Raw genomic sequence first — 14,720 nt, 5'->3', positions numbered from 1 at the left:
TCTCCTTCTTCCCTCTTTACAGTCGCATTGTTGTCAGCTCCACCGCCCTCATAAGATAATGTTCCACAAACTTTACTGCTTGACATGATGGAGGAGCAATAAAGGATGAGTGACATATTAGCCACAATTAAGTGAAGTGTTTTAACACAATTTATATAGGTATATCTTATATTTATAAAAAAACAAGGTTAACGATACATTGCTTTGAGGCAGTCAATGCCTTTTTAGTAATGACCATATTGGGGGTGGGTATTCTTCCCTTTTAGTCAGTAATGCTCCACAGCATCTAGATCAAGAATGGGATAGGCTCAGGCTGAGACTCCTTCCATTCTGCACCAACAGCCAACCTCTACCCAAGAGTGTTCTCCAGCATAAGATGTCCATTGCTCATATCAGCCATCTGTCCATTGAGATTGCAAATGGAGTTCCGATTATATAGCACAGACATCTTATTCAGCTACAAGAAATAGCAGACCGAGGAATTCCAGTTGTGATTGGAGAGGCTTTACTAACCCTGCTCCTCATCTACAGGTGCACTGCATCAGTACAGAATTCACCCCCAGGAAAAATGGTGGGGAGAAGGGGGTCCCTTTCAGAATCCAGATCGACACCTTCAAGATGACTGAGAATGGAGACTACACTGAGCATCTGCACTCTGCAAGTTGTCAGGTTAAAGTATTTAAGGTACTGAACATTCCCACCACATTTAGAACAGAATGTCATTGTAATCCATTCATCACTGTCAAAAACCAGGCACAGCTGGAAAATAGCCCTCAACACTTCACAATGTAGGACAGGGTTTTGTTGTATAGTATTCAGCGACCTTACCAAATAATTAGGTGAAGAATTTAATGTTGCTTATATCAGTTCTTTTTCAATTCATCAGATCCACTAAAATCGATTGCAAACATACAGAGTTTGTGCCATTTTTTTCCTTCCATTTATCAAAGTATTGACTCAATCGGGATATAATTCAATGGGTGCCGTCTGCTCATTGGCATCTCATCCAAATACCACCACACCTTGATATTCAACGGCATTCCCATCGCCGAATCCCCCACCATCAATATCCTGGGGGTCACCATTGACCAGAAACTTAACTGGACCAACCACATAACTACTGTGGCAACCAGAGCAGGTCAGAGGAGAGTATTTTGTGGCGAGCGTCTCACCTCCTGACTCCCCAAAATCTTTCCACCATCTACAAGGCAACAGTCAGGAGTGTGATGGAATACTCTCCACTTGCCTGGATGAGTGCAGCTCCAATAACACTCAAGAAACTCAACACCATCCAGGACAAAGCAGCTCACTTGATTGGCACCCCATCCACCACCTTCAACATTCACTCCCTCCACCACCGGCGCACCGTGGCTGCAGTGTGCACCATCAACAAGATACACTGCAGCAACTCGCCAAGATTTCTTCAGCAGCACCTCCCAAACCCACGATGTCTAGCAACTAGAACGACAAGGGCAGCAGGCGCATGGGAACACCATCACCTCCACGTTCCCTCCAAGTCATACACCACTCTGACTTGGAAGTATATTGCCGTTCCTTCGTCATCACTGCATCAAAATCCTGGAATTCCTCCCTAATAGCACTGTGGGAGTACCTTCACCACACGGACTGCAGCGGTTCAAGAAAGTGCTCACCACCATCTTCTCATGGGCAATTGGGGATGGCCAATAAATGCGCCCACATAGCATGAACAAATGTTTTTTTTAATTTAAATGTGAGAGTTTAGACAATGATGGGTAGAAATTGCCTCCTGCCCAAAACGGGGCGCACGCACCCCCTTTCAATGATTTTTACCACAGCTGTGGTTGAGGTCACCTCTTGAGCAAAATTCCGCTCTTTGTTGTTTTTTTCTTATTCGGATCCAGAAGTTGCTCTTAATGGGGACGGTGACAACACAAGAGGGTCGGAAACGCGGCAGTGGCAACACCTGAGGGGTGGAAGTTGGGGGCGGGGCGGAGTGACTGCCGCGATGACATCATCACGGCGCCGCGTCACCACAGCTCTCCCCTTCACTTAAAGGGGAAAGCCTCCGCGATTTTAAAACTTCGGTCCACTGGGCCACCAGGGAGGGTTTCAGCCGGGCCAGCGGCCTGGCACCAAAGAGGGGGTGTCAGGTGGCCTGTTGACGGCTCAGCCGAACCCGGGGCCAGAATTGTCGGGCCAACATGACAGTCGGCCGACAGAAGAAAAACATGTTGGCGGCGGCAGTGCGCCCTCCCCTTTAAGGGAAGCCGCACCATCGCTGCAGGAGGCCACAGCCTCACTGGACCACCGGCTTGTCTTGGCACCGAAGATTTTCCAAGGGGAATGTCGCCATCGGGGGGTTAGATCGGTGGTGCGCACGGCCGCACGGTGATGACGCACTCAAGACAGATCGGCAGCAGTGGAGCGGTGGGGTGGCGGGGTGAAATCGGGGCACCGCTGGGAAACCTCAGGAGGGAAATTGGGCTCACAGCGGCCATTCCATGAAAAGTCGGCAGGCACTCCACTCCGCAGCATGGCCGCCGATTTGTGATGGTAACAGGCTTTAAGGAAAGGGACAATTTCAGCCCCTGAGAGTCAACAGACTATTTGGCAAGGAAAGAGAGAAAGTCTTGCATTTATATAGCGCTTTTCACGACCACTGGTCGCCTCAAACCGCTTTACAACCAATTAAGTACGTTTGGAGTGTAGTCACTGTTGTAATGTAAGAAATGCAGCAGCCAATTTGCGCACAGCAAACTCCCACAACAGTAATGTGATAATGACCAGATAATCTGTTTTAAGTGATGTTGATTGAGAAATAAATATTGGCCAGGACACCTTCGAAATAGTGCCATGAGATCTTTTATGCCCGCCTGAGAGGGCACACTGGGCCTCAGTTTAATGTCTCATCTGAAAGATGGCATCTCTGACAATACAGCACTGAGGGAGTGCTAACATAGGTTTTGTGCTCAAGTGGGACTTGAACCCATACCGTTCTGACCCAGCGGCAGGAGTGCTACCCACTGAGCCAAGGCTGACAATAGGAGGTTTCAGGCATCATATGGAATTGAGAGCAAATTATTGACTTGGTTAGACGATTGGTTACTCTAATTGGCAGGATGTGCATCCCACAGGAACCTGTGTTGAGGCCTCAGTTATTCACTATTTATTAACGACTTAGATGACAGGATAGAGAGCCACATATTCATGTTTGCTAATGACACAAAGATAGGCTGCATTGTAGGCAGTGTAGATGGAAGTATAAAAATAAAAAGACATATTAATAGATTAAGTGAATGGGCAAAACTATGGCAAACAGACTTCAATATAGACAAGTGTGAGGTCACCACTTTGGACCTACAAGCGATATTTTCTAAATGGTGAAAAGCTAGAAGCAGTCGAGGTCCAAAGATACTTAGGGGTCATCTACACAGATCATTAAAATGTCATGAACAGGTACAAAAAATAATCAAAAAGGCTAATGGAATGCTGGCCTTTATATCTAAGGACTATAATATAAGGGGTTAGAAGTCATGCTACAGTTATACAAAGCCCTGGTTAGACCACACCTGGAGTACTGTGTTCAGTTCTGGGCAACACATCTTAGGAAGGATATATTGGCCTTGGAGGGAGTGCAGGGTGGATTTACTGGAATTATATCAGAACTCCAAGGGTTAAATTACAAGGAGAGATTATACAAACTAGAGCTTTATTCCCTGGAATTTAGAAGATTAAGCAGTGATTTGATTGAAGTTTTCAAGATATTAAGGGGAACAGATAGGGTAGATAGAGAGAAACTCTTGGTTGGGGAGTCCAGAACATCATCTAAAAATTAGAGCCATACTTTTCAAATTGGGACAAACATCTACACACAAAGGATGGTAGAAGTTTGGAACTCTCTTCCACAAACAGCAATTGATGCTAGATCAATTGTTAATTTTAAATCTGAGATTGACAGACTTTTGTTAACCAAGGGTTGCTGGGGACATGGGGCAAATGCGGATATATGGAGTTAGGTTGTAGATCAGCCATGCTCTCATTAATGGTGCAGCAGCCTCCAGAGTCAACATGGCTACTCCTGTTCCTAATTCCCTGTGTTCTTATGTCATCACGGCCATATAGACTTTGAAGGCTCCAGGTTCAATCCAGGGTCTGTAGTGATATAGCTGATCTCAGTCAGAGCTGTGCTAGGGCAGTGCAACTTACCATAGTAACCTTAGTCACGGTGCTGGAAAAGAAATAAGCCAGGGTTCTTGCTCCTCATTGCTACACGGTGACTTTTGCCTGTGTATGACTGTTTGCTGTGATGCCCCAATAGCTTGTCAACATTCCCTGTCTCACACACAAAGAATGGCTACCAGGCTGAGGAACCGGAGGGCTGCGGATACTCATGGAGAGGAAAGTGAAGGCATCAAAGTTTTTCCAAGCACTTTCATTGACAAAAAAGCAATCTCCAACCTCAACAACAACAACAACTTGTATTTATATAGTGCCTTTAATGTCGTAAAACATCCCAAGCCGCTTCACAGGAGCATTATCAAACAAGATTTGACACCGAGCTACATAAGGAGAAATTAGGATAGGTGACCAAAAGCTTGGTCAAAGAGGTAAGTTTTAAGGAGCGCCTTAAAGGAAGAGAGAGGTAAAGAGGTGGAAAGGTTTAGGGAAAGAATTCCAGAGCTTAGGGCTTTGGCAGCTGAAGGCACGGCCGCCAATAGTGGAGTGATTAAAATCGGGAATGTTCAAGAGGCTAGAATTGGAGGAGCATAGATATCTCAGAGGGTTGTAGGGCTTGAGGAGATTACAGAGATAGGGAGTGTCTTCTAACGTGAACATTCGAATTGGCGGGTGCTAGGAAGTAAATGACATTTGCATGGACGTTGAACAGATGCACTAACTTCCTGATTTCCGATTTAAAGAAAGACTTGCATTTATACCGTGACTTTCACGACCACAGGATGTCCGAAAGTGCTTTACAGCCAAATAATTACTTTCTTCGGAGTGTAGTCACTGTTGTAGTGTAGGAAACGTGGCAGCCAATTTGCACACAGCAAGCTCCCACAAATAGCGATGTGAAAATGACCAGATAATCTGTTAAATTCCAGCCCAAAGGTGCTGACAGAAAACTGAAGACCGACAAAGAGAAGATAGAGAAACGTTCCCCACAGGAGCGATCCAAGTATCAGCCAGCCTATGAAACCACGGTCCTGACTGAGGTGAGCCGTAGGCCCCTGGGGTTTTAGCGATGTATTGCCGCTATATTCTTGATACATCGCTAATTATTCTGTCATTCTTTCAAGCAGTGTTCTCCCTGGCCTGACACCTCATCCTGTGCAAACACTAGCCCAGCTGGAAGTCCAGGTTATAGCCCATCATCCCCGATCCCATTCAACGTCCCCGAGGGGTAAGTTAGCTCTGACGCTCAACCTGTTACTTGTTCAGAACCTCGACAATCTATGACTCAGCTTTGTGAAAATAAAGGTGCACAAAAACACAAGGTGAGAAAGAAGCCAAACAGACCATCAAAATCCATTCCTTAGATTTGATCGAGGTGTTCAAATCATGCATGAACGATAATTAATAAGGAGAAACTGTTCCTAGTGGCAGGAGAGTCGGTAACCAGAGGACCCAGATTTAAGGTGATTGGCAAAAGAAACAGGCAAGATGAGGAAAAAAAATGTTTATGCAACAAGTAATTGCGATCTGGAATGCATTGCCTGAAAGGGTAGTGAAAGCAGATTCAATAGTAGCATTCAAAAGGGAACAGGTAAATAAAATTACAGGACTATGGGGAAAGACAGACAGACAGACTTGGATTTATATAGCGCCTTTCACGATCACTGGACGTCTCAAAGCGCTTTACAGCCAATGAAGTACTTTTAAAGTGTAGTCACTGTTGTAATGTGGGAAACGCAGCAGCCAATTTGCACACAGCAAGCTCCCACAAACAGCGATGTGATAATGAGCAGATAATCTGTTTTTTTGTTATGTTGATTGAAGGATAAATATTGGCCAGGACACCAGGGATAACCCCCCTGCTCTTCTTCGAAATAGTGCCTTGGGATCTTTTACATCCACCTGAGAGGGCAGATGGGGCCTCAGTTTAACGCCTCATCCGAAAGACGGCACCTCTGACAGTGCAGCACTCCCTCAGCACCGCACTGGAACGTCAGCCTAGATTTTTTTGTGCTCAAGTCTCTGGAGTGGGACTTAAACCCACAACCTTCTGACTCAGAGGCGAGAGTGCTGCCCACTGAGCCACAGGTGACACTGAAATTAGTAAATTAAAAGCTAATTGCTTCTTTTCTCTAGATTTCTTTAGGACGCTAATCTCTGGTTAGGGTTGCTCTTTATTCACTTATAATTTGTTTCTACAAAATTACAATACTTGAGGCAAGTCAGAGACCTTGCAGGTTGAGAAACTAATTAAGACAAGATACTTTTATTTAGGGGAGGATTACTTTTACTTCACAATTGTTAAAAGCATTGAATATTTCAGTTGAAATGTTGCATTTGTTAAGTCAGAGTAGATAAACATTTGAAGCAGACGATACAGGAAATGACTGGGGTGGTAAGATCAGGTTTGGAGTACTCTTGGCGAGAGCCAGCACGGGTATGATGGACCTATACCCAATAGCTTCCTTCGGTGTTGGAAACTGCTATGGTCCCTTAGACACACTAGAACTGTGAGCTGAGAAATGAAATTCAGTATCAACATTAATCTCAGCACTGGGAAAAACAAAAACAGTCACTTTCTTCCTTTAAGAAAATTAGCTACATCACCATTTTATTTAATCAAATACAGTAAAGAGCAGTATGCAACGTCCTTAAAAGCATAATTCACCATTTTAAGACTTGACAGGCTTAACACGCTCCCCTCATCCCTCTCCAAGGGATGTCTTTGCACCATTCTCAATACTTTTCAATCATGTTTATAAAAAAGATTACCAGTCTGTGTTGAACTGAGTGTCCTGGTCACAGTCGGAGAAAGACACAGTCAGTCTCAGGAGGGAGGAGAAAGCTCAGCTGACTGACTTCCCCGGCTGGAAGTTTATGCGTGGGCATTGGGTGAGGCCAAAGATCAAACTTTAAAACACCCAAACACTTCACTTTCTAGGCTCACCGATTAAGGCAGCCAACTTGGACACAACACCAGAGGGCAGCAATTGCCTATTGAACTGCAGTCCAGTAAAAGCTTCCTTCCATCAGGCAGAGAACTATTTTTTTAAGCCCAGGGAGTGGATCTAATTGGATAGCTGTACCATATACATGTTGGGCCGAATGGCTTCCCTCTGTGCTGCCATCATCATAGGCAGTCCCTCGAAACGAGGATGACTTGCTTCCATACCAAAAAAAGATGAGTTCACAAGTGTTCCAATGAAGGACCTAAAATTCCAGGTCCTGAACTACATCCTGAAGGGTGGAAGATGTCTGTGCATGAATTTTTTTAATGTGTGGTGGCCGTTGCACACCAGCCACCACACGGTCTTGACAGAGCTAGGCCTTTATCCAGTGGCAAGGATTAACCAAGGCGACTGGAGACCTGCTCTGTTGCATGGACCTAGTGCGCACACATAGAAAAATAGGTGCAGGAGTAGGCCATTCGGCCCTTCGCAGTGTGGGCTGGCCCGTGCTGCCCCTGGGCCCTCGCCTCTTCTGGCCCCAAACTCATGCCTCCCCTGGGCCCCGATCACGTCCCTCTACAGTCTCTCGCTGCTCCTTCACCCCGACCTCGCCGCTCCTGCTGTATCTACCCACGCTCCAATCACCGACGTGGACCATAGAGCACAGTGCTTTCAATGCAACATTGTGCTCTTAATAAGATATAGGACCTTAGTTTGGTGAGACCTAAGTTCCGCCCAAGTACTGTCGAAAGGACCGCTAAGATCCTGACGGTACTTTGGGCTGAAGTTTCGTGAAAAAATATGGGGGAAACTGGTGGAAAAAAATGGGCCTTGCCCGCCGATTCTGTGCTGTATTATTCTGTTGAAAGAGTAACTCATTTCATCATCGACTCCACCAACAACCATTGAATCTTCTGAGGAAAGTTTCTACAAGGTTTATCATCTGCCCCCAATCGTAAATCCAGCAAAACTCCCATTAATCTAAATCTAGATGAAGGAAGAGTAAACCGAATGAATTGCGAGGGCTGGAGAAGGATCTGGCACTATGCATGTCCTGGGTTTGACGTGATTTCCACATAGCAGATTAAACTGGCCAGTCGAGCTTTTTGTCTTTGTGGTTCGTGCCACAGAGCCTCAAAGGTCACGTGTCAAGTTCACAATCCTGCCCCCATTAATTTGCATATATGCTAAGTGGCTGTTACTAAGAGATCTCGGTTGTTCTGGCTTAGCATTTACCCACTGATGAGGCAACAGAGCTCAGAACAGCTCTTTCCAAACACGCAAAATTCAAACAGGACAAACTAGAAAATAAGTAATGTAAGCGCAGATAGAACTGAATAGCCTGGGCTTTGCAGAGCGGACTGCCAGAGGTTCTGTGCTGCTTGAAGCTCATGGGCTGGATATGGTGATATTCTCTCAGCTTCCTTTTCATGTGTTTGTGGTAACGTAACAGGGCGTATTTAGACGCAGAAATGATTAGAACGGTGACTATGGGATAATATTTTGCTGTGTGTTTGATCAGACACATGGACTAGGCTGCAGCCCTACCCTTAAAGAGGTATCAGTAATGTCTGATGGATGTTTTTCTCACTGCAGCAGCTGTCCATCTCCCACTCATCAGGTGGACGGATCAGTACAGAGCACGATCGAGGTCAGTATGCTCTTTCCTGCACTTGGCATTCCTACTGACACCCGAGGTGCAGTATCTACCACAAGTTAGTGTGTGACTGAAAGCTGAATCAAGCAAGAGAAGCCGAGGGGTTGAAATTCAGTCCCGCTGTTTTTGAGGCGGTGACACCGGCTGAGTGCTGATTTGAACGGCAGGCCGCCTCAAACTGTAAAATTCAGTTTTGCTGTCCAAAGATGAGAGAACAACGCTAAAAGTGGCACACTCATCCTCGGGCGCCAACAGAGCGGCAGCTCAGGATGCCGACCGAATTTCCCCACGAGAGGAAAAAAATGAAAAAAAAAGTTTCCAACATTTTCCCTCGCCCACACTTCTCCACTGGTCCCATTAATACCGAAATGCTAAAAAACAATAAACATAAAGCACTTACCTTGCTCCCTGCACGCTCTCAATCCCGGGATCCCCGCTGTCCCGCCACCTTTCACAGGCTGTAAGGCCACCGTACTCAGCGAATTTCCCAGCTGTGGCAGCAAGGGGGCGTCGCACACCCGATGACATCACCATGTGGGAGGTGGCCGTGCGCACAGCGGTGCGCCTTGCTACCGCCCCCACTGCTCGACGAAATTTCCAGTCAGCCCAGGAACCCGGTCGCCGTCGACAGTAAGGACGTAGCCACCCCTCTCCGCTGGCAACGGATGGCATTAGGAAACAAATTTCGACCCCCTAATGTCTGGATCAAGTGTGCAATGTCTGAATGGGAAGAACATTTCAGGGACTCACCCATGTATGACACAGGGAAAGAATCCGAGGGAGAGAATTATGTGTTTTATTGTTCTTATGATGTTGGTGACATTGACAAGGCCGGAATTATTGTCCATTCCTAGTTGGCTTATGAAGGTAGTGGGCTTCTCTTTGAAGAGATAGCAGCAACTCTGTGCCAACCCACAGATTACCAAGATTTATTGAATTCAGTTGTACAACTTGCCATGATAGGATTTGAGTTCATGGCCATAGTTATACGGTAACCACTATGCTACTGTGTATAGGAAGAGAGTCCAGGAACGGAACCATGGTGAGACAGGAAAGGAATGCTGGGGCCTGAGCTGTGGATGTCCCTAGGGAGTAAACCCCTGTAATGGTACAAGAGTATCCCTAGGTGATTTTAATTTCAGCAACATTAACAAAGTGGAGAGTGTGATCAATATTCCCATTAATCTGAATGGACTATGGTGATTTCACAGCAGTTGCAAGTATTCAAAAAATCTCGGTTGAAAGTTATTCCAAAAGATTTCTCTCTGTTTTGCAGCATCTGTCACCAACATTAACGATTCAGGAAACACAACAGTGGCTTCACCTACACAGATTCACCACCTTCTGTAAACTGTTTGCAAATTTCTCAGGTAAGAATCCAGAGTCCTGTTCATTGAGGGGCTGAAGGAGATGGATAGAATGACAGAGAGCAAGATGGATAGTATAAGGATAGGATCAAGATCCAGCAAGAAAAAGAAGAACGCTCCAAATAGTGCAAATTCTTTGGGAGAGCTTTGTTGCACCAGTGCTGGTGTAACCCGTCGATGAAATGAAGAAACACTTCCAATAATTTTATTGTGTAGAATAATCTTCTCCTTGGAGTCATTCCAGTCCAGTGCAATGGTTCAATCAAAGAGTTCACATTATCTGGGAGAATTTTGTTGCACCAATTAACCCATCCATTAAATGAAGAAATGCATTCAATAACTTTGTTATATAGAATAATTACCTTCTGGGAGTCATTCCAGCGCAGTGCTTCAATCAAAGAGTTCAAATGACTTTCCAAACAGTGAACATTATGTAACAGGCAACAGAATTCTCCTTCCCAGAGGACTGTGGACGCTGAGTCTCGGAGTATATTCAACGCTGAGATAGATAGATTGTTGGACTCAAGGGATATGGAGATTGGGCAGGAGAGTGGAGTTGAGGTCGATGATCAGCCGTGATCTTATTGAGTGGCGGCGCAGGCTTGAGGGACTGTATGGCCTACTCCTGCTCCTAATTCTTATGTTCTTAGAACCCAGTGTCAGGTTGCAGTCTCGACTCTTATTACTTATGATTTATACTGTTTCAAACTTCTATAAGATTCACTTAGTGGTCAGTTTTTTTCTTGTGAGTTGTCTACTGACAATGTTCTTGAGTCCTCTGACTTGCAAAGGCTTTTCCTCAAGAAATTGTGCCATCAGTACCATGGGTTCATTGGGAAATAGCTGTTACCAAGAAATGCTGAGCCATATGTATATCTGTATTACAGGCATATCTATTCATGTATAATATCTTGTATTGTGAATGTATTTGTTCTCGAGAGGCGGCACAGAAATTTCTAAAATTGTAAGCCTCATTACTCTCGTCTTCGTACAATGCTTAGCAACACCTTACCATTACTTCCAGATTTATCTCCTCTTCTCCTTCACTCTGTTCAACCATGGTGGTGTCCCGCATTGTGGGCCATGAACCTTCACTTAACTTTCTCAATGGGATAAAAAACAATCAAGGGATCATTTTTAAAACTAGAAACCCAATTTACCACTTCCTTCTGCGGTTTCTGACAACAACAACTTGTATTTATATAACGCCTTTAACATAGTGAAACGACCCAAAGCACTTCACAGGAGTATTATGAGATAAAAAAGTTCACACTGAGCGGCATAAGTAGAAATTAGCGCAGGTGACCAAAAGCTTGGTCAAAAAGGTATGTTTTAAGGAGTGTCTTGAAGGAGGAAAGAGAGGTAGAGAGGCGGAGAGGTTTAGGCAGGGAGTTCCAGAGCTTAGGGCATAGGCAAGAGAAGGCACGGGCACCAGTGGTTGATCGATTATAATCAGGGAAGTTCAAGAGGGCAGAATTAGCGGAGCGCAGCTACCTCGGGGGGTTGTGGGGCTGGAGATTACAGAGATAGGGAGGGGCAAGGCCATGGAGGGATTTTAAAATAAGGATGATAATTTTGAAATCGAGGCGTTGTTTAACCGGAAGCCAATGTAGGTCAACGAGCACAGGGGTGATGGGTGGGTGGGACTTGGTGTGAGTTAGGACACAGGCAGCCGAGTTTTGGATCACGTCTAGTTTACGTCGGGTAGAATGTGGGAGGCCAGCCAGAAATAGTCAAGTCTAGAGGTAACAAAGGCATGGAAGAGGGCTTCAGAAGCAGATAAGTTGAGGTAAGGGTGGTGACGGGCCTAGGGATATAGATTGCATCATATAGAAGGTATATTTATTTCTAGATAACACTTGGTCCATGATCCCCTTAGCTGTGGAGTCTAGAACTAGGGGTCACAGTCTCAGAATAAGGGGTCAGCCATTTAGGATTGAGATGAAGAGAAATTTCTTCACTCAGAGGGTTGTGAATCTCTGGAATTTTCTACACCAGAGGGCTGGGGAGGCTCAGTCGTTGAGTATATTCAAGATGGAGATCACTAGATTTTTGGATGTTAATGAAATCAAGGAATATGGGGATAGGATGGAAAGTGGAGTTGAGGTAGAAGATCAGCCACGATCTGATTGAATGTTTCGAAGGGCACAATGGCCTACTCCTATTTCTTATGTTTTTATGTTCATGTGATCTCCTGGACCGGTCTTGATCATTTAAGGGGGTCAGAGAGGAATTTTCCAGTGTATTTTCCCCTTATTGGCCTTGTTTTTTAATTTCTCGGCTTTTTTGCCTCTTGCGGGAGGTTACATGGCTATGGGGATGGGTGTGAGGTGGAGCGGGGGGTGGGGGGGGGGACAAAGTGTTTAGTCATGATGGTCCGGCTGGTCTCTTCCTGCCCGTCAATTCTGTGCGTTGGTATATCTGAGTTATTCATTCAGGATGCTAAAATGTTCATGTTTGTTAATGAAGCATCAGATCCCCAGGATGCTCCCATCCTTTGCCCTGCCCTTATTCTGCATCCATCCAGTTTTGAATTTTTGAACAGGTAGTTTAAAAAGTTAGCTTACTTAGCTGAGGTGTGTTAATGAAACAGCAGGGGTTGCGGTCTTACTCGTGTTTCAGTGAGTTACTGCTGATTTTATTGTCGCTTGCAGCTAAGGTTTAATTGACAGGAGGGCAAATTGATAAGTTGGGCTTTGATCTCCTTCAGCTGCTCCCAGCGAGGGCCATGGGCTTTATACAAAGCCCGCGGCAGACAGCTGAAGGCAACAAAGTCAACGCGTGTCAGAATGTCGCGCTGTCAGTGCAGCACCTCACTGCAAATAACACAAATCACAGCCAGATAATTCCACCTCACCTGCAATGCAGTATTAGCATTAGTCTGACAGAAAGAACGAGAGAGAAAGCGATAATGAGAACCAGAAGGCGAAAAATAGCAAGCGAAAATGCAATACTGGCGAAACAGGGACATCAGGAGCGAGAGGGAGAGAACAAGAAGGAAGGAAAGGGATAGAAGGAAGAACATGTGTGGCAAGTTGGAGAAGCTCTGATCAAAGAGCATGGATCAAGTAGATGGAGACAAAAAGGCTGTGATGGTGAGAGGTTGGAAGCTCGAGGTCAAAGGGCCATTGTCTATCAGATGGGTTCATGGAAATGATAACACAAGAAAAGTGTAAGACACCAGTCAGTTAAAGACACTCGAGACCTAGCTCTATCAAGCCCATGTGGTGGCTGGTGTGCAATGGCCACCACACGTTAAAAAAACCCCATGCACAGGCATCTTCCACCCTTCAGCATGTAGTTCGGATCCTTCGTTCGAAACACCTGTGAACTCATCCTTTTTTGGTGTGGAAGCAAGTCATCCTTGTTTCGAGCGACCGCCTATGTTGATGATGAAAGACACTAAAGGAGAGTGACAGATGTTATTGACTATGTCAGCGTCATGGGCGAGTTTGCTTGTCAAGGGCATCTGACTAGTTTATTTGTCAACAGAGTCTCTTCCTGCCCTAGTGTTAGAAAAGGCTCCCAGTCCCCAGATATTAAAATCTTGGAGGGACTTGGGCTTTATAAAGAGTTAAGCATTGTTAAGATGAAAATAACTGTTTGGCATGATAGAGGAAACAAAGCTTCTTAGAGGCAGCCTTAGAAATGGAGAAGGTGTGGGAGTTCGATAGTGATGGGTGAAGGAGCACCAAGTGTGGAACCATCAAAGGCAGGAGATGGGAGCTTTGGTTAGTCTTTGGCTAGTCTGCTAATACATGAGAAAACACTGAAAAATTGAATGCTTAAAAGGCATGAAGGAGATGTAACATAGAAACATAGAAAATAGGTGCAGGAGCAGGCCTTTCAGCCCTTCGAGCCTGCACCGCCATTCAATATGATCATGGCTGATCATGCAACCTCAGTACCTCACTCCCGCCTTCACTCCATACCCCTGATCCCTTTAGCCGTAAGGGCCACATCTAACTCCCTCTTGAATATATCCAACGAACTGGACTCAACAATTTTCTGTGGTAGAGAATTGCACAGGTTCACCACTCTCTGGGTGAAAAAGCTTCTCCTCATCTCGGTCCTATATGGCTTACCGCTTATCCTTAGACTGTGACCCCTGGTTCTGGACTTCCCCAATATCGGGAACATTCTTCCTGCTTCTAACCTGTCCAATCTCATCATAATTTTATATGTTTCTATGAGATCCCCTCTCATTCTTCTAAATTCCAGTGAATATAAGCCTAGTTGATCCAGTCTTTCTTCATATGTCAGTCCTGCCATCCCGGGAATCAGTCTGGTGAACCTTTGCTGCACTCCCTCAATAGCAAGCACATCCTTCCTCAGATTAGGAGACCAAAACTGCACACAATACTCAAGGTGTGGTCTCACCAAGGCCCTGTACAACTGCAGTAAGACCTCTCTGCTCCTATACTCAAATCCTCTCGCTATGAAGGCCAGCATGCCATTTGCTTTCTTTATTGCCTGCTGTACCTGCATGCCTACCTTCAGTGACTGATGTACCATGACACCCGGGTCTCATTGCACCTCCTCTTTTACTAATCTGCCACCATTCAGATAATAATCTGCCTTCCTGTTTTT

The 14,720-nt window shown here is 45.3% G+C and overlaps 1 protein-coding gene across 1 annotated transcript in view; it reads left to right on the top strand.

Moving 5' to 3' along the window:
* Positions 1 to 14,720, top strand: part of LOC139233658 (transcription factor CP2-like protein 1) — a 45,308-nt gene that overhangs the window by 14,389 nt on the left and 16,199 nt on the right. Inside the window, exons 6-10 of the mRNA XM_070864065.1 lie at positions 532 to 684; positions 5,088 to 5,198; positions 5,286 to 5,386; positions 8,703 to 8,757; positions 10,040 to 10,133. Of these exons, the coding sequence (XP_070720166.1) occupies positions 532 to 684; positions 5,088 to 5,198; positions 5,286 to 5,386; positions 8,703 to 8,757; positions 10,040 to 10,133 (514 nt within the window). The remainder of the gene's footprint in view (positions 1 to 531; positions 685 to 5,087; positions 5,199 to 5,285; positions 5,387 to 8,702; positions 8,758 to 10,039; positions 10,134 to 14,720) is intronic.

The sequence above is a fragment of the Pristiophorus japonicus genome, chromosome 21, assembly GCF_044704955.1.
Source record: "Pristiophorus japonicus isolate sPriJap1 chromosome 21, sPriJap1.hap1, whole genome shotgun sequence".
In the NCBI taxonomy this organism is placed as follows: domain Eukaryota; kingdom Metazoa; phylum Chordata; class Chondrichthyes; family Pristiophoridae; genus Pristiophorus; species Pristiophorus japonicus.
The sequence above is the reverse complement of the archived record's forward strand: the minus strand, read 5'-3'. Positions and strand labels throughout refer to the sequence as shown.